Source organism: Zootoca vivipara, chromosome 5 (genome assembly GCF_965207765.1).
Source record: "Zootoca vivipara chromosome 5, rZooViv2.hap1.1, whole genome shotgun sequence".
NCBI lineage: Eukaryota > Metazoa > Chordata > Lepidosauria > Squamata > Lacertidae > Zootoca > Zootoca vivipara.
This window is the reverse complement of record NC_142588.1, coordinates 50893951-50921122: the sequence shown is the minus strand read 5'-3', so window position 1 is coordinate 50921122 and position 27172 is coordinate 50893951. Positions and strand designations below refer to the sequence as shown.

Here is a 27172-nt window from a genome sequence, read left to right as displayed (position 1 = left end):
TAGTTTTGGTCCTTCACATAGCTTCATTGACTTTATCTGCTTCATTTGCAGAATTAGACGCAATGTGCAAAAATGTTTCTTTGTAATAGAAGCCATTCTTTGTCTATCATTCTCTCATCAACGGACATATAATGAATAATAACAACAAATAATTTGTAAAAAGAAAGAGAGGGGGAGTTAATTTACAAAGAGAACAAAACAAATTTAATTTGGCTTCTGGGGTAGTTCTGCCTGAATAAGGTCTGCCTATCTCACACTGTGAATCAGCAATCTCAGTATCCCTCTGCCTCTCATTCAAGTTGATTCAGGCATTTAAAATGTGGGCTATAGGAAGCCTTATCTTGGGTCAGATCATTGGCCCTCTATATTCTCTAGGCATACTGGCAGAAACTCTTGGGGGTTTCAGACAGGGGTTTCTCCAAGCTTGTTTGGGAATTCCAGGGTCGAATCATGGCACCTACAGCACAAGAAGCAGAGGCTCTACCACTGAACGACACACCTGCTCCTGCAATTCCATATACATGGCACTGGGTTTACACATATCAATCGGCAACTCTCTCCTGCCCAACCTACTTTCAGTTCTGTGCTGAGATCCCTGCATTGCTGGGATTTAGGTTAGATGACCCTCGGGGTCCATTCCAACTCTACAATTCCATAATTCTGTACAGTTGTGTGCCATTCTGATTCAAAATGGTGGACTGAACGTTTCAAAACTGCACCGGTTTTAACCACTTCTTTCATACCTGAACTGATTTTTTGTGTGTGTGTGTGGTTTCTAAGCAATGTTGGGCACTTTCCCCTAGTGAGATCACAAATGAATAAAGAAGGGTACCTAGAATAATAGTCAAATATTTAGAGCTGACCCTGGCAGAAGGAAAGGAGAGGAGGAACAGGCGAAGGTGGAAACTGATGTATGTTGCAGCAAAGCATTTGTATGCATTGCCCCTAATGGGAGGAGGACAATTTGGGGGGGGGGGGCAGATCAGGCATATGCAAACTCCAGCCAGATGTTTGGGACTACAATTCCCATCATCCCTAGCTAACGGGACCAGTGGTGGGGGATGATGGGAACTGTAGTCCCAAACTTCTGGAGGGCCAGAGTTTACCTATGCCTGGGCCAGATGATTCATAATCTGTTCGGAAAAAATGATCATATGACTGGCCAGCGGCAAAAAAAGGAAAACTGCTTTATCTTTCTTGTTCTCATTTCTTATATCTGGTGAAAAATAGTACAGTAGTTATAACTCAAAGCCTCCGCAAACATTTCCGCAGAGTTTATGGACTGAAGTACCGGTAGTTATGCAAAAACTGTGTGTGCACAGTCTACATAGAGGCTGTCCTTCTGAAACCTCATGGAATGAAATAAGATGAAACAAAAGCTGTGGCAGTTCCTCTCACTGGGATTTCCATAAGCATCTCCCTGTGGATTATGTCCAGCTTAAATCTGGTTCCATATTGTGATATCGTTTGGGGGAGGGGGATGTTTTTAATTCTAGTATACTGAAATGCTGTAGTGCCAAATTCTAGAGCGAGAGAAATCTTCCATTTCAGTCTTGATGTCACAACACCGGTACAGATATTTATAGTATTGTATATTTTTTTCATGCAGCAACAGGTCCAAACTGCTTCAGGCATTAGAGCTACTCTAATGTATGGCCCTGGTTGCAATGTACACAGTTTTATGTGAAGTGAAGCCCAGAACAAACAGGCAGCCATCTTAAGCTCCTTTATTGAATCAAAAAAAGGAACCAAGCAGCAAAGATTTAAAGGCTCTGTACTTTATAATGCTGATTGCAGTTATCAGCAATGACATAAATAACTCATGACTGCATGTAACATTGCCTAATTAACATTATATTAGCTATGAATAAGGCTTTGCACCTATATTTACACTTTAATCCTATGCACGCTTATTTGGAAGCAAGTCCCATTGAGCACAGCAGGCCTTACTTCTGAGTAAGCAAGCAAATGAGTACACTGTTAATCATTTGTAAGGCAACTTGAGTGTCAGGCAGCAATTGTGTGTTTCTGTATGTAGTGATCAGCCTTTCAACAACTGTACTTCACATTTTGTTTGCATTAGAAATCTCAACATTTCCTGAAGTAAAATGTCAACATTAAAATTCTGACCCAGGATTCTAAGTTTATGAATAAACTGGGTAGCATGAACTGGGTAAATAGTTTAAATGTTTATAGGCACTTGTGGGCATGTGTGTGCAGGTATAATACTGCCCTCCAGTGGCACACTGAAAGTTGCTTGGCTTGTGTGTGAGAACATAATTTAGTAATATATATTTAATGGTGGTCAGGATGTGTAACTATGACCTTTGACACCACAATAGTCTCATGTGATGCTCAATTCTTCTTTTACAAGTTAACTTCATTTTACTCATTCTTTTATCTCCCTCTCACACATATACACTTTCCTACTAACTATTATAGATGGAATAATTTCTCCTTTGGCTCCATTATTGTTTTTCCAGCTCCTTTTGTCTTGCATCAGATTCCTCCTGCATTGCAAATATAACCAGTGGACTTTGTAATAATAATTATGTAATTGAAGTATGTTCAGTTTAATGCAGTTTTCAGTTCTTTCCATCTATTGAAATCTTCTCCCCTCTATGTAAATTGATTTGAATGTGCAATGATTGGGGGGGGGGCAGCAGAAAACAATCCTAAAATGATCAAAATGTATGTCTGCATGTAGGTAAGACTATTTTGGCCCTTAGTTATACTATGAACAAATGCAGCCTTGTGGGATGATTATTTTTAAAAACAACAACAACCACACACACACACACACACACGGACTCTGGTGTATATTCACATCAAATTCACCTTTTTCAGCAATGTTTTAGCAATGCACATGGATATACATGCACACTGATAACCACAGCACAAAAAAGGTTTTCAATTGAACAGGGAGCCTCAATGCACAGAGAAAGCTCCCCATCACAGACCTTCTTCTCATCATGACTATGGCAAAGGAAGCAGCAAGAATTTGGGAGTAGGACCAAGGCCCTTTCAACATGCTTGTCCTCCACACAAAAGTAATGCTTGAAGGGAGCTTAGGTTTCCAGACCGGTTGTCCACCTATTTGTCAACTTCGACTCAGTTAGTTTTAGAAAACCTTTTTGTTTAGGCAAGAGTGAATGATAGCCTGATTCACTTGTTCCATGCACAGACACAATGGTGAAGAATCCTGATATCATGCAAAGAGCCAACATGAGTAGAACGGACTGTCTGCTACAGATGACCCCACTATATGGGGTGGGGAACTGCAAGAATGGGAAGACACGGGTAGGGGGGCTAAAGGGCTCATCCCTGTTTACATTCTCACATGATGGAAATCACATTGGGGAGGGTGAGAATACAAATAAATGGGGCTTATCACTTTTAGCAAACACCAGCTGTGAGCTCTAAGCTCAGTTGAGAGTTAGAGACGTTCAGTGCTACTTCCAGTGCTCTCACACAAGTACAGATGTGACACAAGATAAAACAAACCAATGAACCAATAAAAAATTCCCCCACGAGCCCTTAAGTAGTCCTTATTTTGACAGCATAGTCCTTAACTGAAATATTGACCTATTTTCAGTCTTCCTGCTCATAAGAGCATTAGTTCTCTTCCCCAGAGTTTCCTGTCACCTCAAAAAAATCAAGGAGTCATTATCGCTGTCATGTTATATAAGCTATAGAAACTACATCATCAAAGCACCCACCATTTCACAATTATTTCAGAGGAACAGATAGAGTACTATTTGTTTATTTATTACCCGCTCTTCACCCTAAGCTCCCAGGAGGGGCAACTGGTCTGGTAGGTTGGAGCTGTGGAACTCACACTGCTGACACAAACTTTGCTGCATCTTACCTGGACATGGCTTGGGTTCAAGGTGGCAGTGAGGTCAGGAACCACTGGTGCACTTTCATGGCTCCAACCTCGCCACCGGCCTATCCCACCCCAGCCCTATCCAGGTAGACACACGAGAGCAGCTCCCCCTCAACACACTGACAGCTACTGCTATTGGCTGAAAGTCAGCTGATTTAGCTCTGTGTGGGTGCATGGCTCCTGAATCAGTAGCAGAGCCACTGTGAGCATGAACCACGATGCTGCAAATTAGAGCAATTGGTGATATGAGAACCCAACACCAACTTCTGGTGGGGTGGGGAAGGTGGAAGTAGTTTCAACCTTATATTATAAAATCCATGCAGTGCTATATTGTTCCACGGGAAACGCCTAGCAACAAATAAAGAATAATTCCAGTAATGTGGCAGATTACAATCCTGTCCCTTCAGGAAGAATAGTGGAGAGGATGCTGGAGCCCCTGTTAAAAGCTGTATTGCTCTTGTCTCCCTATAAAGGCTTATGATGACAATGTGCCAGTGTTACAATACTTTATGACCACAGCGAGTCTGGGAATGCGAGAGGGAAAATATCTATATAATAATTTGTGGAATGCAATAAGCAGCCAAGTGCCGGAGGCGAGTTGGGTCAGTAGTAAATCTGGGATTCTATGTACTGCCTTCCTTTCCAATTTATGTTGGAGGAGGGTATCTGCAAGGCAGTCAATCTTCTTTCCTGATGTTCATTACCAGCATGTGGAGAAAATTACGAAGATGTGTAGTTTGTCAAGCAAGATCAAAGCAAAGCAAAGATAAAGCATGAACTGGGGGGGGGGGACTTCTGCTTGGCTGAGGTGCATTGGGTGGGGGGGTGTCAATACACATGACATCTTGATTTTATGAAACAACATATCCAATCCTAAGACTGGCACGTTTATACATAAAAGCACACTCATCACTAATTGAGTTCATTTCTGACATCTATGAGAATCACATCATAAATGGGAGGATTTTGCCTCCATAGTGAAATCATTCCCTTTGTGAAAAATGGGTGAAGTGACCCTTAGGAAAACCCATGTGAATGCCATCATAGGGGCTATGATCTCTCTCTGTTTTCTGGGAGTCACACTTTTATTCCTGCATTGTATACTTCCCACTCATGTCTGTCATTCTATAGCACAGATTCCAGGGAGCAGCATAAACAGACCTTCTGGTGTGACTCGCAAACAAGCATGGGCACTAACATTTCAAGTTTCAGATATTTGTCATGCAAGTGACAAGTATTGCTATGAATGAAAATGGTTGATGAGTACACTCATGTGGAAAGTCCACTTTTCCCTATGCATTCTTCCTGAAATTTGCAGTGTTTGTTTGCCAACATTTTTTGGGGGGTGGGGGGTGGGTGGAGAGAAGAAGTTAAAATACAATCTCTTCCCTGCACACACCAGTTGTGCATAATGAAAGGAAACAGTACCTGTTGTAGGTCTTCTGCGGTTCGTTTGTCTTCTCCTGTGACATCCTTATAAGGCAAAATAAAGAGTTCTGCTGATGTGGGTAAACCTGGCAGGATTGCCACCAAGATATGCTTACTGGAAATGCCTGTTACCTAGTATGTAGAAAGAAAGGATGATGATGACATGATGATGACATCACAACCTTGAAATTAAGAGGACTAAAATCATTCAATCAGCTAAAATGCCGAGAGAGAGAGAGAGAGAGAGAGAGAGAGAGAGAGAGAGAGAGGAATCCAAGGTTGCACAAGCAGACTTTGGCTTGTGCAATGAGATTTTGCTTTCCCCTCCTCACTGCTTTGGGTCCCCCCCCCCCAAGCTTCCTGCAATCTTCCAAGGCAGATTTTGAGGCAGGGGGTTACATGGCGGAGTTGTTCCACCACCTTGATCATTTTGGTTGCCCTTTTCTGAACCTATTCCAAGTCCACAATATCCTTTTTGGAGTGAGGTGACCAGAATTGTGAATGACACAGTGCTGTTTACAAAGTAGAGAAATATTTTTTTCTGGAATACACAATATTCCATAGATTTTTGTAATGGTATTGTGATATTTGCATTTTTTTATTTTCAGTTCCTTTCCTAATGGTCCCTAGCATGGAATTTGCTTCTTTTACAGCCACCACACACATCTCCACTGAGCTATCTACTACCACCCCAAGGTCTCATTCCTGGTCAGTCCCCGCTAAATCAGAACCCATGAATGTATATGTGAAATTAAGATATATATTTTGCCCCAACACGCAACACTATTCATCTATGCTGGAGGTTCTGAAGTTCCCTCCCGCCAAATTTCACCCAAGAATCTGGTGATTTGAAGTGGTTGGTCATTGCTGTTGTGGAACAAGTGGGATGGCCTATGATTCAATTTGTTTCCATTTCTATATTTTATAAACAACACTGTGCAGGCACAGTTATATATTGCTGTTGCTTTTCTTCCTGTCATTCAATTACATTATCCCCCCCCCCCCCGTTTCTGGTGAGCCACTGCCATGCTTGTGCTCATTAAACTCTGTTTCTTTTTATTATTATGAGTCAATGGAAAACACAGTTAAACTCCCTTAAAACCCCTTAACATTCCCTACTGAGAAATTCATACAGAGAAAAACAGATTGCTTATCCAAGAGAAGCTAGAGAAAGTGGACTGTTGTGAACGGTCCCCCCCCCCCAAAAAAAATATGTATTCACAAACACACTTGCTCTGTTGTCACAAACATTGTGTCAATCATTTTGACTTCAGTAGAACTGCACCAGTTCCACAGGCTAGATAATTACTTCCCCAAGAATATTATTTTGCACAATGGGTCCCAGTACTCCTTTGCTCTGTGTTCTGGAACACCTACTCTGTAGAGAAAAGGTGGCAAAGGAATGAGCATTTCAGTTTTTGATTCCATATTGCTAAGTGAATGCAGCAGGGGTGATTAATGAACTGCATTATCAAAGCTCAGGCACAGGGCAGCCCTCAGTGACCTGGAAAGCCTTGGTGTACTGTCTGAATGCCACCACAGCCGTGGATAAAATGCTGCAATGAAGCAGCGCAAACTGAAGGGGAAATGAGATGAAGACTGCAAGCTGGATATCTAAACTGCCTCTCTCTCTAGCTACAAATGAAACAAGATAAATTTTCACATATTTCAGTACATGTCAAAAGAGAAACATATTGTTACAGATGTAAGAACATGTCAGTGGTGGCTTCCTCTTGGAGCCATGAGGAACAAAACCAGAACTGCTTGTGTTTCCCAAATTCAACTAGTGCTGCTTCCCGGAATAACCCTGCAAAATCACTGGAGAGTTTCTGCAAGTGGTATTAGAGAGGGATTCCTGCAGGTGAGTGCTTCCAAAGCGAGTGCTAGACAGAGGGAAAGAAATGCATTATGGAGAAGTTACAACTTATTTCCGCACTTACGTCCACCAGCGCATTCTTGATGACTCGACTGATGTCTCGTCTCCATTCAGGAATGTCTGGATTGTAGTCGTCCAGATTTGGAGAGAATGATAACCGTAGCGATTGAAATTGCTCTAGGGGAAGACAGGGAAGGCAGGGTGGAGAAAACGAAAAGGCTATTATGAGTGAAAGCTCCTGAGACATGGCTACTGAATTTTTAAAATGTGCTTGGCTCTCTAATCAATTGGATTGATGTGCATATTGGACAACACAACTTGATTAACATTCTGATCCTATCACTCGGCTGTGCCAGCAAATAACTGTTTAGAATTAGATCTACCAATTGTTCAATCAGAACAACATCATTTATGATGATGCACTGGTGTAGCAGGGAAGATGGAAAGTGATGGGGGGCGTAGAACCTAGAATACTTGTTGTTGTTGTTTTTACACTGAGGGTATAGTGAAGCTTTTTTTAAATCTATCTGTATATCTATCTATCTGTGCATCTGTCTACCCCTGTAACTATCCACCTACCGGTATCTGTGTAGCCATCTATTTTACAGGAAATTGAAATGGCTCTTGAAAGGTTTTTGGAAAAGTTGCAAAAGTTCAGCTAACCACAATGTAGCCTAAAAAGAGAGAGGGAGATACCAGGGCCACAGTAGGTGTATGAATCAGTCGTTGTAAGTCTTGTCCTTGTGCAGTTTTGCATTATTATGTTATAGCTGTGCTTTGCCCCGTTATCAGAACGGTGCATGTTACTTAAATCCTGTAAACCCAAACAACATCCAGGGTCTCTTGAGCTGGTTCTGAAGTGATACTTCAGGTCTGCTTCTAATTAAATCAACTTTAACTTTGCTCTGACACGGAGTAAACTGTTAATGCAGGTAAGTCTGGAGCCTTATTGGCAATCAGCTCATTAGGTGTTAATGGTCCATAAACCAGCTGACCCAACCCGCATTTCATCAGGCAGAGCCCTCATTTGCATTAATTGCTTTGATTCCCTCCTCCCTTTCTGTATCTCCCCAAAATGCCAGCATCTTTTGTAGCAATTAGGGTGTTTGTCTTTTGAAAGGATACAAATGAAACACTCCAAAACATCCCTCAAAATAAGAGAGGCTGCATGGCAATTATTTTAAAGTGCTAAACAGCAGGGGAACCAGAGACTGGGGATTTAGGAGAAGTGTTATACTGAGCTCAGCATTTGAAACACAAGAATTGGGTATTCTATGCAAGTTAGAGATAAGTTTTGCAGGAGCTCTGAGCATTACATTTACATTTTACAGCTTGGATTTTTTTCACCAAAACAACCTTGGGAATATCAAATGGGGAAATGCTAATGGTAAGTGCATTTTGGCAGAAAGTATTTTTTTATTCTGCACACCGCCAGGGAAAATATATGGAAATGTTTAAGCCCCACCCCCTACTCCTAACACCCCAGAAGCATCTCTTATCCATGCTACTCTTTAGGCTTCTGCAATTTGGCAAAGGTGTTGAGTGCTGTTCCATTAAAGTGAGAGTCCAACTCTATTGCGTCAGTTCACACTCTATTTTGCACACTGAATAGTGTGTGTCTCTTTTCAACCAGATTTATGTCCAGTGTGTTGAGAGACAACTACTGCACTTTTCTAGGTATGGTAAGTGTAGGCATAGGACCACAGGTGCAATGAACATTAGGGTGGCATTAGGCTTCAGCACTTGAACTGAGCATGTGCTGCCACTATGTATATAGAACAAGAGAGGTTTGGGAGATGTGTCTCCCAGATGTGTTTTGATGTGGGCATGAGTGCAAAAAAGAAACACTTTTTATATGAAGTCCTGAAAATCATGGATGTTCTTTAATTCAGGTCCTCGCAGCTATGCAGAACTCCACAAAATGTAAGAGCATCAAAACTTTGCAGCTGCCCTTCTTGACAACTTGATCTTACAGATACATCCCCCCTTGAAAAATGTTATCTTGTCTGTGTCCTTAGTTCCTTCTTCTCTGAGTAACATGTGTGTGGGGTGTGTGTGTGACAGGCCAACCGCTACACTAGTCTGAGAAATGAATCAACAACAGTGAACAAGATAGGGCTCACCATACACAGCAATCATCTTGGTGTCTTGCAGAATGGCATTTCCTGCAGAAACCTGCACTGTGATAGTGTTCATCCCTTCAGTGGAGAATGTAAATGCAATGCTCCCTTCCAGGGTAATCAGTGGCTGCAAAGGTAAAAGAAGAAAGCAGGGAAGGTACTTAACGCCCTGGCTTGCCTTATTTTCAGTTGCACAGAGAGTCTGGCCAAGGACCCTTCTCCTAAACCTGCTGCTGGAAATAGATTTGGATTAAGGATGCCCAGTATTGTTGGCCTGAAGAAGGGACCATGGAGATAGTGAGCAACAAAATAAATAAATAGGCACCCACCCAAACACCAGGATTCCTAGAAGCTCCAATTTGAGGAAGGATAAGTGGAACAACGACTGACAGTCTTATCCATTTGAACACCCTCAACACAATCCAGACCACAGGGTACAGCAAGAAGAAAACAGATGAGCTGGAAATATGACTCTGTAGATTAACTCAGGTGATTCAAGACAGTCAGCATACAGGTGGACAAACGCCTCCCAAAATAACCAGCCAATTCTCATATTTCAAAATATGAGAAAAACACTCTTCAATTGAACCATTGTAGATATCAGTGGTTATGATGGGACAGATTTTGGTAGTGCTGCTGATCTTGAGAAAAATGCATGAAGTCATTTTACATGAGGATCCTTTTATTACCTATCCTCACAGCAACATAGAGAGAACGATAATGTGTATTTCCATCTTATCAAAGGGCAGTATAGGTCAAAATTATCACTGGATGCAAATGGATATAAAAATAAGAGTTAATGAAACCTCTGCAAAAGTGCTTGACAACAATCAGTTCAGCTGGTGGCAAAAGTGCTGCGGATTTCCAGCTTTCAATCAGGGACAAATAATTCAAGGTTTATGCAACAAGATCCTGGATATTAAAATATTAAGTATATTTTGTAGCTCGCCCTTCATTGAGCAAGCCCAGGATAGGTTAAATAGTCCAACAAATAAGAGTAGGCAAAAAGAAGGCAGCTTTAAAATTTACAGCCATTTATGTGGCAAGAGGTGTCGTATATAAACGAAACAGAGATAAGGGAAACACCCTGCATATCTGTGTTACACCTGAACTGACCCCCTTCATATATGAAAAATTATTCAGTCATGCTAGCACTTGCCACCAGCCTAAACAGCAGTGAATTTGGGAGGTTAGGTGAATGTTGCTGCCCCACCACCCTGTCAGCTACCTCCTGCTAGTGTGAGCTCTCCTAACTTCCTATCGAAATTCAAAGTAGCCTTAGACGAGTCTAGCAACACACAAGAACAATTTATCAGGCACCGATTAAAGATTTTCTTCCCCCAGTGAACAAATGAGGCAGCATACAGGGTGGGTAGTGGGTTATTTTGGCATACACTTTTATGCTAACTACTGTCCGTAGGCAAGGAAATGTACTACATGTCATTTCACTTCTCTTGGAATGTGGTAATGAGGCATTCTTGCAGCTTAACAGCACAAATGAGAACTTCGTATAGGTTTAGCATTATGAAAAGAGTAGGTGTTGGGACTCTCGGCAAACATTCCTTTTTACTAGTGCTACAGAGCACAACACACTCTAAAATACGGTTTCAAACCCTGGAGCAGTGCAGAGAGATCATCAGCCGAACTCAGAACTTTATCTCTGAAGTCTGGGTTTGTAACTTGAGTTAAAAGAAGAAGAAGCTTGCATTTTACATAAGGAAAGGGAAAAAGCCCCAAATCTTGGAATCTTTGATAATCTGTCACTCTGCAGTTTTCTCAGTTTGATCTCTTCAGCCGTGTCCAATGGGGGATTAGTGATTTGCATAAGATGCAAATTAGGCCTAAACAGATACAGTTAAGCAAGTTTTTAAAAAAGAAGCTGATTTGCAACATAAAAGTGCTGAGAGTTGCTCTCTGTGATTTGCAGGGCCCTGTAAGCTGTTCCCTGAGAGAAATCACAAGCCCCGTGATAATGTTATTATGTCACAATTTAACAATTAATTTATCTCCATGAAATACAAACCTCGGTGTTATTTCCAAACCACCAGATATAAGTCAGTGTTCCAACTTGACTGGGCCACAGGACTGCCGTGGCATTAACTTCTTTGTTCTTTGTCGTCACAAATGGCAACGATAAATGGACATGTTCCAAAGGACCTGGAAACAAGAGAAAATGGGGGGAAGTGTACATGAGTCTAGTTTTATGCATCAACACTCTAAGCTTTTCTTTGACCCCACCCTTGGTTCCAATAAGGGCTGCAGACTACGTACTCCTCACAAATTCTTATTTCAACACAGGGGGCAATCCTATGTGAACTTATTTGAGTTTAAGCCCCAGTGGGATTTACTGCTGAGGAAACAAATATAAGACTCAGTTATAAGGCTTCCACAGCCTCCATATTCTTTCTTCACTGGGAAGCCATAGTCAGTCACAGCTCCCTAGTGCATATTCTTTTAGTATACATAGAAGATAATTATACACAATGCTGTAGAGATGGGATTCACACTCTTACCCAGAAGTGACTTTCATGCAGGAACGTTGCCATATGAGAACAACCCTCCTCAGTATAGCTATCGTTAAGGGGAGCTGAAAAATGCTGATGGAGTTTGACCTTGTCAGGCCATGCTATTTTTTTCCACCACATTTACCAGATTACAGATGCATATCAGAAGCTTTCCTGGTGGATGCTGTAGTACAGTCTATGATTAGGTTGGGAATGCTAAGGCAGCTTGCAGTGTTATGCTTTCTGATTGAGTATCAATCTCAAACACAAGCCCACACCCAAAGGAGTATTGTGAGTGTTCTTTTCTCAATAACACATTGCATAGACAACGTATAGGATTAAAAGTGGCTAATTAGGATGGAAATGACTATCTGATGTCAGCAGCAAATAAAAACTTTCCTTTCTACACACAGATTGCTCTCACTATGACTGTCCAAAGCATATTAGCAAAACAAGTACTGTTTTACAGAGGACAGGACCCCCAATTTCACCACATTCAGTTACAGTGTCCTGGTAAGCAGGGCTTGAAAACCCTTTTGGCACCCAGCAGAGAGACAATTCTTGCCAAGATGAAGCATTGGTCTGAGCACCCAATAACTTAATCTGAGAGCTGTAACTTTTGTTGCACTGTGACAAATAGACCGTCATTTTGCTCAGACCTAAGTGCTTCAGCAAGTAATAGCCTGCTCATTTTAAAACATATACCTGCAAACAATCCAATGTGCAACTTGGACTCCAGCCTCCAAACTCCAAATGCAGCTTAGGCAAACTATCACCGTACATTTATCTGGTGTTCTGAATGATCAGAAACACAATATATGTGTACTGACACGATTGCTTACGAAATTGTTTGGATCTGGATAATTAAATTTAATTATTTGATTCTAATTATAAACTAGCTATATCTGGGAGAAGTGGCACTATGACAATTCTGGATAAAGATTTCAGAACAGCAACTTTCAAATGGTAAAGATAATGAGCAAAATCTTTGCTACACAGAAGCCTACCAAACAAATATAGATGGTCATATCTTCAGGAGACATTCAGTGGTAATTGGCTGAGTTAATACAGGGGTGCTGTTTTTTCTTGGGAATATATTGCATTAACGGGGGGTGGGGAGGACCCTTGAAGATTGATAGGAAGAGTGTTGTGAGTCAACAGCAAAAATATCTATTTCTGGCAAGGATCCGTTCCAAAGCTCTTAATAACTTCTTCACAAATCTACTCTCCTTTTTTATGCAAAGAGAATTTGCAAAATATCAGGGGGGAAATAGATTTATACTTGGCCCTACTGCCCTCTGTCTCTCATTTGGAACAATTTCTTTTGAAAATAATGAGAAGGGGGAAAGAAAAGAAATGCAACAATACCCAGAAAAAAACAAGTTTTCCCACAAAGTATAACAAGGTAAGATTCTTCTCCCCACATGGGTTATATTTTGGATGGTGGAATGGTATCATAGCTGTTGTTTTCCTGCAAGCATTCTCAAGGCTGAGGCTTATTATCACATCCCTTTATTTCTATTACAAAATATCCATGTACAAAACAGAAGAAGATGTAGCACCCTACAGCACCCTACAGCACAATTAAGAGAAAGGCTGCAGCTCAGTGGTGGAGCATTTATTTCCTTCTAAGATGCCTTACACACCTTTCACCATAAGGTTGCGGGGCATGTTATAATAATAAAAAATACACATTAAAAAATCAAATTAAAACAAACAAACATGCAAAACCAATCCAAATGAGTTGGATGCAGAAAATCCCAGGTTGAATCCCCGGCATCTCTAGGTAGGGCTGGGAATGTCCCTACCTGAAACCCACTAGCAGTCAGTGTAGAGTGACAGTGCAGTTTTATTACTGCCCTGTTAGAACAGTTCACAAAAGTTCTCCTTTGAGAGCTGAACAGCTTCGTGTGTGTGTGTGTGTGTTTTAAATCACCAAAGTGGGTAATTATGATTAACTTCTGAAATCAGTATGTTAGAAAACAAAAAAAAAGTCAGCTTTGAAAATTCAGCTTTGGAACAGCAGGTGGTGTTGTATTCCTATCTACACAATATCGATTGCAATAAAAATACACATTACTTTTTCTTGCAGAATTGGACAACCTTTTATGATCTTGGGGTCAATTATTTAAAACTTTTCAAGCCATCCTAAAAATATAGGGTTTGCATCCACAAGGACCATTCATGTTCATGGAATTGGTATATCCTGTTTCCATCACTCTGTGCATGAGACATTAGTGTGCTTTTTTATATATATAGTGAGCAAACCAGGGGCACGCTAGCTAGCCCTGTCATCCCAGCATGTCACTGTCCCTGGTCCTACCACAATCCAGGCTTTGGAGGGCAAATGTCTCTAGTGTGTGTGTTCCAAGTCTTCTTGTGGATCTGTTGGCTCAAAGTCCCAAGTGCAGCTCTTTTGGGCAGAAGGGAAAATGTAGCTCCATTGTAGAGCCTTGAATATAGAGGCATTGATATGCCTGGATGTAGAAGATCCCACATCAGGTTGCAGGTGATGGGAAAGATCTCCGCCTGAGGGCCTTCTTGGTGGTGGCGCCCTCCCATCAGATGTCAAGGAAATAAACAACTATCTGAAGGCAGCCCTGTTTAGGGAAGCTTTTAATGTTTAATCTGTTGGGAGCCGCCTAGAGTGGCTGGGGAAACCCAGCCGGATGGGCGGGGTATAAATAAATAAATAAATACTACTACTACAAAGACTCAGTATAAGGCAGCTTCCTATGTGCTCTAATGTCTATGGGCAACGGTTATAGATAGAAAGACCCATCCATTTTTGTTCTCTCTGTTTCTCATTTTTCTATTCTTAAATTCATTTCTCCACATTTTGCAGCAATTTGTGTGGTTTAAAATAATGAGAAGAATTCTCATGAACATCCACCAGCTTTTTAGTGTGAATTTCTGCTCACAGATGGCAGACACAGTTTCATATGCAATTGTGACTCACGGATACATTGTTGCAAGTAATTTTCACTAATATAATGCATGTTTATGTTTTTTTCACTAATGGCTTCACATTTATGCAGATTTTTCTGTAATATATGCATTTTTGTAAACATTGCTTAGCTCGAGAACTGCATCACAGAATTGCGATAAATGCAAATTTTGAAGGCTGGCTGTGTTTCAGTTCTCAAAGTGGGAATTGGTAGATTTCAAATGCAAACTGGATCAAATTTCTTCTGCATTCTTGTTATGGTTTTACAGAAAGTCTCTACATTTACAATGCTCCCGTCCCGGTTTATTTATTAGATTCTTCTGGACTAATTTTGTATTAGAACACCAGCTTGCAACTATTAGTTTAGTGTATTTGTAATAATCCTTTGTTTTCATGATTATTATTTTTTAAAAAATATATGTTTGGCCATTCTAATCATAGGAATAAGGTTTAAAACCAGAGAGACACTGCCCTTTCCTGACCTTTAAAGCATATGCCAAGTGATCATGTGAATCAACTTTCAGGAGGACCAGAGACAGACTAGCCCTTTCTACCCTGTAACCGAATACCTGCATTCTCTGTACCTGCTTGCCTTAGACTGCTGGGAGCCACAATTACTAAGTCTGCTTCTGAAAAAATTTATTCTAAAAAAAACTGAGGAAAATATGAAAAGCTATGCTGCTTGTGATCCTGCTGAGAGTCTCGGTAACTTTTTTGCATTCTACTCCAATGCTGAACAGTGTTGCTCAAATTATGTGGTGGGGAAGCCCGTTCCCAGAGAGGAATGACCCAGACAACTTTGTAGCTTTTCCTTTGTAGCTTGTGGCCTGCATTGGCAAATAGCTCCTCCATCAAGTGGCCTCATTAGCTTGCAAACAAAGTAGTGCACAGTGAAGATGGGCCCCTGCGGAATCATCTTCTGTCAAATTGGAGCAGATTGCATGGCCCTGTGTTATCAGAGACCCCCAGAGCCTCACTGGAGATATTACCAGCACTCAAGTGTGTTTGCAGTGACCTTTACAGACAAAGAAAGCCTGGCCTCCCCACCCCCCACCCCCGCCCTCGGCTGGCATTTTCAAAAAGATGGGAAGAGATAAGAGGCTGAGAAGGCAATTTCATTTCTTTCATATTGATTTTGGTTGTTTGGGTTGTTGATATTTAAATATTGATCCTAATCGTTTCTGTATCCTTGTTTAGCTTTCGTGGCATAATGGTGAGAACTGCTTTACATAAATAAATACAAACTCACATACTGTATATAAATAAATAAATAAATAAATAAATAAATAAATAAATAAATAAATAAATAAATGAAATTAAATTTGTTTAAGGAAAGATTGGTCAACAGAACTTTCTAAATTTTGTTTTCCATGGGCTGCTTGCTCTTTATAGAAAACATTACCTTTTTAAATACTGTTTTTCAATAGCTTCAAACTAAAGCTTAGTATTGTGTTATAGTTCTTTCATGGGCCACTATAAACAAAGGCCTATTTGCACACTCTGTAAATCCCATCCTCTGAGAGCAAACTGATTATGTGAACAGGGCAGGGGCAGCAACTCCAAAAAATCAGGGCCCATCGTGGAGCTGAGCGTGGCGTGGCTTCAGTGGCTCTTCCTCCTGCTGCCATGGAGGGGAAGGGGGGCAGAAGCCCCCGCCAGTGGCAGTGACAGGAGGAGGAGGGTGATGAGGAGCCACTGAAGCCATGTTCATAGCTGCCAAGTTATCCCTTTTTTAAAGGGATTTTCCCCTATGCTGAATAGGCTTCCTCGCGAGAAAAGGGAAAACTTGGCAGCTATGGCCATGTTGCCACCATGTTCCTGGCTCCTCCATCATCCTGATGTAAATTGGGGGTGTCACTTGCTCAACTCCCCCCCCCAACTTCCCTCACAACTTGGCACCTCTGCAGCAAGGCTTCCCTGTGCTCACTAGTATACAGCCCACAGGGACTTTGTTGCCTAGGGCAATGTCCACTTATCAAAAGTCTTGTTGCACCTTTCAGCTCGCTAAGCCAATTCCTTCTTTGATCTTTCCCGTTCATTTTTCCTTTCTAAGGCTGCAATCTTCTACACACTAATAATAAAGTACCGGTAGTACCACTGAACTGGGTGGGACCCGCTTTCAAGTAGACCAGGGGTTGCCCACCTTTTGGGGCTAGTGGGCACCTTTTGAATTTTGAGAGCATGCTGGGGGGGGGTAGTCATCACAAAATGGCTGTCACGGAGGTGCCATGGCAAAACACAAAATGGCTGCCTTGGGGAGAGTGACTGAAAACAAAATTGAAGAGATAACCACTCCCGACAATCAGTCAGCTATGTCCTGCAGGTCCTGATTATGGAACAGCACTCACACTGGTACCTCCCATTTTGCCTCTTTCCAGAGTCTATAACATTGCTCTCTTTGCCCCCACTCTAACCTCATTATTTCATCTTCCTCCAAAACCTCCACTACTGTTCCATCAAACTCTATTTCCTCTCAGCCCCTAACATTACTATTCCCCTCCACCCTTCAGGCAGTCAACTTCTCCCCCCTGCTAGATCCTACCTTTGCTCTTTCTCCCTCCCCTACTCTCTGTGTGGGTCTGTCTGCATGTATCAAGTGTTCCTCAGTGTGTGATCTGCCTACTGTGATATTAGCTTTGGCTCCACCTGATGTTACGTACCCTTTCCTTCACCCACCAGTCCCAGAGGACAGCAACCACCACTGTTTGGTGCCAGGCCTGAAGCAGAATATAAATACACTAATAAACAAATCTTTCCCATTTTTCATGAGGAATCAAAATTGAGAAAGCACAGCACAAAGTGGCTGCAATATCTCCTGCTATGCTAAAGAACCATACTAGGTCTGGGGCACTGTGGAAGATGCAAAATGGCGGACAGGCTGCTAACACAGTTGCCACTGCCAGTTCTTGCAGCAGCAACAAAAAACAAATGGCAATCTGAGGGAAATCAGGTCCTCCCTTAAAGAGGGCATGTATTGCGGTGAGACCTGGCAACCAAACCCTGTGTTGTGGGTGGGTATGATTGGATAGCCACAACACCCAATTGGTAGGTCCCTTGATGCAGGGTTTAACCAATGGGACGCAGGCTAAATGGATCAAGGGATATATATACACCTATGCACATGACCCAGAGCTTCCTCTTTCAGTGTGTGCATCGGAATACCCGCCCACCTCTCCCTACTTTTAGGGCTTGTGCACTTAACCTTGCTATGCCATCGTGTGTTGTCTATCATTGGGATAGGGGCACGGCAAGAATTTTCCCCACTTGGCTGATTGGCTGGTGCCATTTGGGTTTCGCCTGCCGCGTAGCAAATCATCACAACTTGTTAGGTTGTGCATAGGCTCTGGTTCAGGTGATGGGGATGGGGGAATGCTCTCACCATCCCTATGTGAAGGGTATTCCATTAAAGGAATCCAGGGACTCAATGGTTTGGTCAACCCTGTGAGGGGGTTGTGCCCGTGCCAGAGTCCAGGGGGACTTCTGGGTGGTGGACATAGCAAGTCCCCGGCTTTCTGCCTATCCAGGTGTTCACCCTAGGCTGACCTACAGTGGTGCCCTGGGTCAGCGGTGCCTATAAGGGTGCAGGGAGCTAGTCGAACCAGAGCCTATGCAACCACTCAAATTCTGCCAAAAACCAAACCAAAATTTGAGTCTTGTCTGAATTTATTTAAGGGGGAGGTTTAAAGGTTAAAGGTCGAACCTAGCAGTTTGAAAGCACGTCAAAGTGCAGGTAGATAAATAGGTACCGCTACAGCGGGAAGGTAAACAGTGTTTCCATGCGCTGCTCTGGTTCACCAGAAGCGGCTTTGTCATGCTGGCCACATGACCTGGAAGCTGTACGCCAGCTCCCTCGGCAAATAATGCGAGATGAGCACCACAACCCCAGAGTTGGTCACGACTGGACCTAATGGTCAGGAGTCCCTTTACCTTTAAAGGTCTGAATACGCAAAAGCAAATATGTTGTGCTACTGGTATCTGTGACCCCAGCCCAGAGAAAAAGGTGGAGAATTTCCATCTCCCTGGAGAAGTTCAGTGAAATTGTGTCTCCCGTTACTTAACCCACAGATAGGATGGGGAATTTTGAGAGGCCATTTCCTCACAGCATTAAGGTGTGTCCTGCTGAATTTTTTTTTTTTTTTGGTACCCATTTCTCTTTCACTTTCCAAAGACTAAATGTTAATATAAAAGTGGACTACTCCTTCTCTTAGCAGGTTTCATTGTACAAACATGTAAGAAGCAAAAGCAAAAGAAAGAAAGAAAGAAAGAAAGAAAGAAAGAATCTTTAAAATATTTCATATACCAATGTAATAACATACAATTTACATGCAAGTACATGACTGCACTGTCTGCCCCCAGGCTGTTTTCCACCTGCGCTGTTACTCGGAAAATCCCCACATTCTGGTAGACGTGCTTGATCCCATCTTCTGTGGAGCTGAGATTGGCATACGACACAGCACTGCCGTCTCCAAAATCCACACGGATTATTGATCTTTGAATGTCACCCTAAATTAGAGAAGTAGGGAGGATAATTAGTATAAAACAGATATGGAATCCAGGTCAATTTGAATATTTGTCATCTTGAAAGGTATTTAGGCATACAAGTAAGAATCTACATTTATAAGGATCAGTCAAAATATTATGTCTAGTTCAGCAAAAATTAGTTTTTTTGGGGGGGAATTTTTGACAAAACCACTGAGGCAAAACTAAAGGAGAAGAATGAAATTGTTTTGGGGTAGGTAAAGTTATTCTGGGGAGGGGGCTCCTTGCCTTTTTTCTGTTTAAGAGCCCCTGCCAAAATCAGTGAATTAGAACACAAAGGAGGAACTGCCAGTCCTGACACAATTGTTCTTTGCTCCTCAAACCGTTTCAGGGGTTCACAACATGAGCTGAATTATGACTCCCAAAACTGATGCTCCCAATTTTGGCACACCACTATAATTGGGTTTTGGTGAACCACAGAAACACTTAATGCTACTCTGCCTAAACTTCCTAGTGGATTGCAGTATCTAGAAGACATTCTGCAATGCAGTCAAATCTCAAAAATGGATCTCAGAATGACAAGACTGCTTGAATCTGGTCCAAATTGCGTATGCCACAAAAGTCAGAACCCTAATGATGCAAAATCTCATTTGGGAATTTTACAACAAAGTGACTGTGTGTGAATGTGTATGTGTGTATATTTGTGAGAAAAATGCTTGTTCCTAACATCATTTTAAATATTGGAAAACCATTACTATAGCCCAACTGAATCTCGTGTGGCATAAATCCATGCATGTTTAATTTGGAAGTTAAGTCCCACTTTGTTCAATGATGTATTCCAAGGTAAGTGTGCACAGGATTGGCGTCTAAGTTCCTCACACCCTTCAAGAAAACACCTGGCATGAACTCCAGACAAGCTCATGACACTCTTATTTCAGGCTCTTTCCCAGAGGGTCAGGCCTCTGCTGTACTAAATTATTCTGGAAATGTAGGATAATACATCGATGTCACACAATGTACAAACTGTCTCTTGTTGGGTTATGGGAAGAAGTGTGTGCAAACTTTATTTCATTTCATTTTTAAAGCCTCTCACGAAAACACATTTTTATCTTGTAATGTGGTAAGGGACTACAGAGAAAGCAAAGTGGGTTTCAAAGTTTTCAACCCTCACACTGTTCTTGCCTACTCAGATGCAGGCAGTGGTGTTTTTTCTTCCTGGGGGGACACAGGGGGGCGCATACCCCTAAGCATTTTGTGAATCTTTGTACTTTTGTCCATTTACCATGTTTAGTTTTCCTGATTTGAACTATAAAATGGTGATTTTCTTAAGTCAAAATGAGAGTACCCCTAAACATTTTCTTCTAGGAAGAAAGCACTGGATATAGGCACCCCGGGGTTCACTGAAACTTGCTCCCAGCACAAGGTGTACATGGGTATAGCAGCCTAGGCATAATATAAAAAGGACTTGGAAAAAGATACTGAGTCGCTTCTAATATGCCTTCTTCTTTTTAATCCCTTTTATAAATTTTGGTGGGCCAAAGAATATGCTGAGTCTACAGCTGTCCGAGGAGGAGAAAATCACTTCGGAGCTCAGCAGGACGGGGACTTCTGATTGACATCAAGGCTTCCTGCCGAGAAAGGTGCCTCCTTCCAGTCTAATTAGGGGAGACCTACAGCTGCTACTCTTCCAGTGCCTCTTTCACAAGATGAATTTCCTTGCTTTTTCCAGTTCGTTCCTGTTAAAATTATTTAATCCTTTGAACTGAAAATGCCGCCCACCTATCCCTGAACTGAATACACAACCTGTAGTTCAGGATTTAACACATTTCTAAAAGGCCATGTTTCAAAAGCTGGCATTTGAGAATTTCAGGGCAAGCAGCTTTTAAGCAATAGTGTGACCAGTAGGACAGATATTTTTCTGTGCCAATGAAGAAAAACAAGAAGAGGGGCAAGAAGAGACCCCCAAAACATTACGTTTCTAAGTCTGTTGAAAGTTGACTTCATAGTTCCACAGCATAGGGGGCAGGTTGTTGTTCAGTGGTATAGCGCTTGATTTGCATACAAGAGAGGTTCCAGGTTCAATATCTGCTGTTTTCAGATAGAGTGGGACAGAGTCCTGCCTGAAACCCTGGGCAGCCAGTTCAGAGTCAAACCATATGAAACTAGATGAACCAATAGTCTGACTTGGTATAAGGCACGTTCCTAGGTTCCTGTGTTGCTTCCCACAGGTAGGCCTATTTTTTCCCCCTACATCCCATAAATTGGTCAGAACATCTTTCACACTATTGTAAACATAGGAAAAGCATTTCTGCAAGATGTGCTTATACCACAGGTTGAATAAAGTCCAAACGGCTTGAGAACACATCTATAATCAGGTGTTTGACTAAATCACAGTGTAGGGTCTCCAGGAAATTACAGACAGAAAGCTGCACAAGAGCAACTCAGTAAATATAGAATATCACTAGGTATGTGTAACTGACACCCATAATGAGGATTTCTACAGTACATGAAATTACAAAAGACTGATCTGTATCTGTCATTTCCCCCTCCCCCATCCTTCATTCATCACAGTGACAAATGTAATGCTAGACTGAATAGTTTTGTGACTCTGCTGAGCTCAGATAATAAGGTAGGCAGTAAAGGGAACACATTTCTCCCACAGGTTTTACATCAATGCATCAAAGCTGTGATTTTAAGTGGATCTTAATCATTTCTTCCCCCAAAGTCTCCTTAAGATGGTCCTCTATGGCATCAAATAGTGCTCAAACATTCTCTGAGTACCTGAATATTTATCAAATATTCTCCAAATACTTAATACTGAAAAGCACATGCTTTGTGTGCAAAAAGCCCCAGGTTCAACCCCAGTGATCTCCTGCCTGATGTCTGAAACCCTGGATTGCTGCAGGGCAAGTAACCCAGAGAGGGGCAAGTTGAATGGGGGCTTTCCATGGAGTGGGCACAATCTGATGTTCTTGCTGTTGTGGCTGCACTGCACCAAGATCCCTGCTGCTTTGCCCCCCTCCTCAGTAACCAGCATTGGGAAGCCAGGTCAGGAACACAGTCCTGCCTGTATTGCTCTGCTACCTGCTGCTGCTTGTATCCATGCATTTATTTATTTATTTTAAAAAATGATCTGTTTCTGAATTGTTCTGTGCTCTCTCTATGAGAGAGCTGCATCAACAAGAAGCATAGCATCTAGATAAAGGGAAGTAATAAAGGTAAAGGACCCCTGACAGTTAAGTCCAGTAGCAGACGACTCTGGGGTTGCGGCCAGGGCCGTCTCAAGCAGGTCAGGCGCCCTGGCGCTGAGGCGCGGAGATCGCTCCAGCGCCCCTGCCCTCGCACCACGCAGCACGGCTTCCGTGCGGCTTCACCATGCAATGCCCCCCCTGCCGGCCCGGCACCCTGGCACCCCGCGCCACCGGGACTATACCTAGAGCAGGGCCTGGTTGCGGCGCTCATCTTGCTTTACAGGCCGAGGGAGACTGCATTTGTTTGCAGACAGTTTTCCCGGGTCATGTGGTCAGCATGACTAAGCCGCTTCTGGTGCAACAGAACACCAAAACCAGAGCAGTGCATGGAAACGCCGTTTACCTTCCCGCCAGAGCGGTACCTATTTATCTACTTGCACTTGCCCTTTTTTTGGGGGGGGGGGTGCTTTCGAACTGCTAGGTTGGCAGGAGCTGGGACAGAGCAATGGGAGCTCAACCCATCATGGGGATTCAAGCCTTCTGATCAGCAAGCCCAAGAGGCTTAGCGGTTTAGACCACAGCACCACCCGTGTCCCTTAAGGGAAGTAATAGTCCCACTCTATTCTGCCGTAGTCAGACCACACCTGGAATAATAGTGTGTCCCGTTCTGAACACCACAATTTAAGAAGGATATTGACAAACTGGAATGTGTGCAGAGAAGGGAGACCAAAATGATCAAGGGTCCTGAAATAAAGCCTTATGAGGAATGGTTGAGGAAGTTGGGTATGTTTGGCCTGGAAAAAGAGGAGACTGAGAGGAGCCATGATAGCTATCTTCAAATATCTAAGGGCTGTCACATGGAAGATGGAGTCGGCTTATTTTCTTGTGCTCCAGAGGGTAGGACCAATGACATCATGTTACAAGAAAGGACATTCCAACGAAACATCAGGAAAAACTTTCTGATAGCAAGAGCTATTTGACAGTAGACCAAACTCCCTTGGGAGGTGGTGGACTCTCCTTCATTGGAGGTATTTAAGCAGAGGTTGAATGGCCATCTGTCTTGAATGCTTTAGTTGGGATTCCTGTATTGCATAGAGTTCGACTAGATGACCATGGGGTCCATTTTATCTCTCCAATTCTATGATTCTAAGCAGTTTTCAATACTTCCATCAACTCAATGTGATTGGAGTGCCCTGAGGAAATAATTCACCATGATTAAAAGCTAGCCCCACCCATCAGATTAAGAGATCCTCTCCCCTAACTCTCCATCACCTTCCCTCTTGAACTCTGTGGCGCTTCCCTAGCATAGCTGCCAAGTTTTCCCTTTTCTCGCGAGAAAGCCTATTCAGCATAAGGGAAAATCCCTTAAAATAAGGGATAACTTGGCAGCTATGTTCCCTAGTCAAGTCCAAACAGAGTCACTTGAAAATGAAGTATTCCTAATACACCTCAAGGCATCTTTAGAATAGAACAGGCACCCCCAAACTTGGCCCGCCAGCTGATTTGGGACTACAAATCACCCCTACCTAACAGGATCAGTGGTCAGAGATGATGGGAGTTGTAGTCCCCAAGCAGCTGGAGGGCCGAGTTTGGGGATGCCTGTAATAGAACAATCTAATGAGGTAAAATGAGAACCTTCCTTGAATTACCCCAATGCACCTTGTAATTCAGGGTATACACAGAGCTGATGCACACGCCTAACCCATGGCTATATAAACAAGCAAGGTGTTAAATAATTAGCTGCATTTTATACCTGAATTCTTCTCACAGCCTCTGAGATTCTTTACACCTATGGATTCAAAAGTAACAGCCTGGCCCATTTACAGAATATGATTATAACTTGATTACGTGTAAGTCATCCATGGAGTTTCAATGTGGGAGGAGATGATACTGCTAATTTTAATCATCTTAATGAGGACAACACCTTCAAACAATCAATTTCACTCTCACCCAAGAGGCTGCAAGCATGATTTTTTTCTATAAAGTGCTGGGCCTTACATGTAAATCAGTGTTAAACAATGAGATGTAATCAAAAAGTTTTTAAATCTAGTCCCAAGCTTCACATTTAATTGGAAGCTTTCAGTTAAGCAATGACTTGTTATCCCTTTATCTTTGCAGATGTTTAAAACATATTTTAAATCAGGTTTTGCAACAGGCAGCTGTTATTTCTCCTTGACATCTTCCAGAATGTAATTCTCAAGCATTTGCTTTTTCTGGTCTTTATGCAGATTAACTCAGTTTCTTCAACCCATAATCCAGTGCAGAGATGGTGCTTAACTGGTTTTTAAAGACACCTATAGCATAGGAATTTTAATCTCTCTCTCTCTCTCTCTCTCTCTCTCTCTCTCTCTCTCTCTCTCTCTCTCTCACACACACACACACACACACACACACACACACACACACATGTCTTGAGCCAAATTTGGATTGGATGTGGAGTAAGAAAATTGGTAGCAAATACTTTCCATGTCTCTATACCCTCTATACCAGGGGTCCCCAAACTAAGGCCCGGGGTCCGGATGCGGCCCAATCGCCTTCTAAATCCGGCCCGCGGACAGTCCAGGAATCAGCATGTTTTTACATGAGTAGAATGTGTCCTTTTATTTAAAATGCATCTCTAGGTTATTTGTAGGAATTCGTTCATATTTTCCCCCAAAATATAGTCTGGCCCCCCACAAGGTCTGTGGGACAGTGGACCAACCCCCTACTGAAAAAGTTTGCCGACCCCTGCTCTATACTTATACGTATGCTATCTTATAGTGTGTAAATTGCTTCGATTCAGATGCTGCAGTCACTTTTGTAGCATCTATTTCTTAAACATGTATAAAGATGGGAACTGATAAGTGATGTTTTCTCTAGATTTCTGCAGTGTGAATGCCACATCTTAACTCCTTGCAAATGCACACATTACTATCTTGCAAATGCACCTATCATAAAACTATCCTATGAGTACTTGCATTTGATAATGTTGAGTTCAATGGTTGGTAGAACGAATGTCGGGGTCTTTATTATCCCTTGGTTGCCTTTTCACCAGTAGGTGTTGACTTTTCAAGTCACTAAGTTGTGGGATTCAAGATGAATAAAACTGTCTGTTTCAACATGGAAGCTAATCCACAACCAGCACTTCTTAAGCAAGACTGGGCGTCCTCCATGCCTCGTGTAAGTAACAAGTGGTAGTTGACAGACCGCATTGTTTCAGAAATGTGTGTTTTCCATATCCTCTAAATGCTGGCTTTGCCATTTGCTTGGCAATATTTGCCCAGGTAACTTCACTTTTGGGTCTACCCTTCAAGGAACTGGGAAGGGCAAAGGTGGAAGTGAGCAAAGGTTACAGAAGTTAACAAGTCCCTGCTTATTGTAGCCCGGATACACAACTCATATTTATAAAGCCATTAATCAGTTAAATCGCACTGGCTAATTAATTGTATTCACTTCTATCCATTTTCTTCTAAACGATTCAGACTCAAAAAACCCAGTGGGAAATGTGTGAAACACAACATACCTCCTCCAGCTGCACCATGAAGGTAACATTGTGCCCTTGTTCTGATGTCAATGTGCCATCTGAAGTGACAACTCGAAGTCCTCGTGGGGCTTTGCCAGGACACTGCTGAGGCTTGGCTGTGTACTGTTCACGCACACCATCTGTGCAGTTATTAGATACAACCTTCCTATACCTGTTGAAAGCGGGAAGCAGACACAACAGTGTAAGGAAGGACCACTGCAAGATGCTTACTTAAGACTATTTACCCTTTTTTCAAGATCGCCACAACAACATCCCAAATAGTTTAAGCAAATCATAACAATAACAGCAACTGTTCTTATTTCATCACTTCTTACAGAAAAGTCTCGTAGCCACTCACAACAAATTAAGAATGCACAGATATAATAAAGCAGCCAAAATAAATAAAACCCTTAATGATGCTAAATGTTAATCTGACAGCAATCAATAATAAGGAATTTTGTCGCAAAACAGCATAGGTTGTGTGCACACTTAAAAGCAGATTCAAAGCAGATTCTCTCCCTCAAAGAACTATGGGCATTGTAATTTACCTCTCACAGAGCTAAAATTCCCAGCAACTCTTTAAAAAACTACAGTGCCCATGATTCTTTGAAGGGTGTGTGTGTGCTTTTAATGTGCTTTAAAGGTATAGTGTTTACACAACCTAACACAAAATGAGGATAAATGGAGAAGCGGAGATGCCACCATTTCCAAAGCTCTGGCACTGGTGTCAGCCAGAGAGAAGGATAAATGTGACTTTCTTTTGTGCCAGCTCCAGACTGGCACAGCAGGGAAGGCTGGGTCTTGTGCATCGCTGGTAGCTAGACTGTCTTAGAATCCCTTGGCAAACCCCATCCTCATTTGAAGCCTTGCTCTGCAATAGACCTGATGAACAGCATGAGGAAAGCTTAACAACCATTCACAAATATTATTAACAACTAGATTCTGGTAAGTCTGATCTGAAAACAACTCACCCAGTGCTGTTGAGATAACTCTGACCAATACTGCAGTCTTTTGACAAGGAGGATGGGTTGTACCAAAATGCAGGCAAGCACTGGCCATTGCTGTGGCGCTCAAATCCATAGTCACTGGTTTGAATGAAGGAGAGATCGTTTCAGTGATTTGCAAATCAGAAGCACATAATTCTGAGAGATCATGTTACAGTGAAGCCTGCAGGGGTATACCACATTCACATGAATACAGCCCTGGAAGCTTACTTTGTCTTCTGCACATATATCGATT

At 42.2% G+C, this 27172-nt stretch overlaps 1 protein-coding gene across 3 annotated transcripts in view; it reads right to left on the bottom strand.

The window, feature by feature from the left end:
• The window catches only part of SORCS1 (sortilin related VPS10 domain containing receptor 1), a 359672-nt gene that overhangs the window by 19132 nt on the left and 313368 nt on the right, over positions 1 to 27172 (bottom strand). For all 3 annotated transcript variants that reach the window (XR_009557597.2, XM_035132751.3, XM_088670638.1), the window contains exons 17-23: positions 26905 to 27018; positions 25934 to 26105; positions 19078 to 19264; positions 11334 to 11467; positions 9314 to 9437; positions 7255 to 7367; positions 5315 to 5446 (exon numbers count right to left, since the gene is read on the bottom strand). Coding sequence is in view for 2 of the 3 variants with exons in the window: in XM_035132751.3 (XP_034988642.3) it covers positions 5315 to 5446; positions 7255 to 7367; positions 9314 to 9437; positions 11334 to 11467; positions 19078 to 19264; positions 25934 to 26105; positions 26905 to 27018 (976 nt within the window). In the remaining variant the exon portion in view is untranslated. The remainder of the gene's footprint in view (positions 1 to 5314; positions 5447 to 7254; positions 7368 to 9313; positions 9438 to 11333; positions 11468 to 19077; positions 19265 to 25933; positions 26106 to 26904; positions 27019 to 27172) is intronic.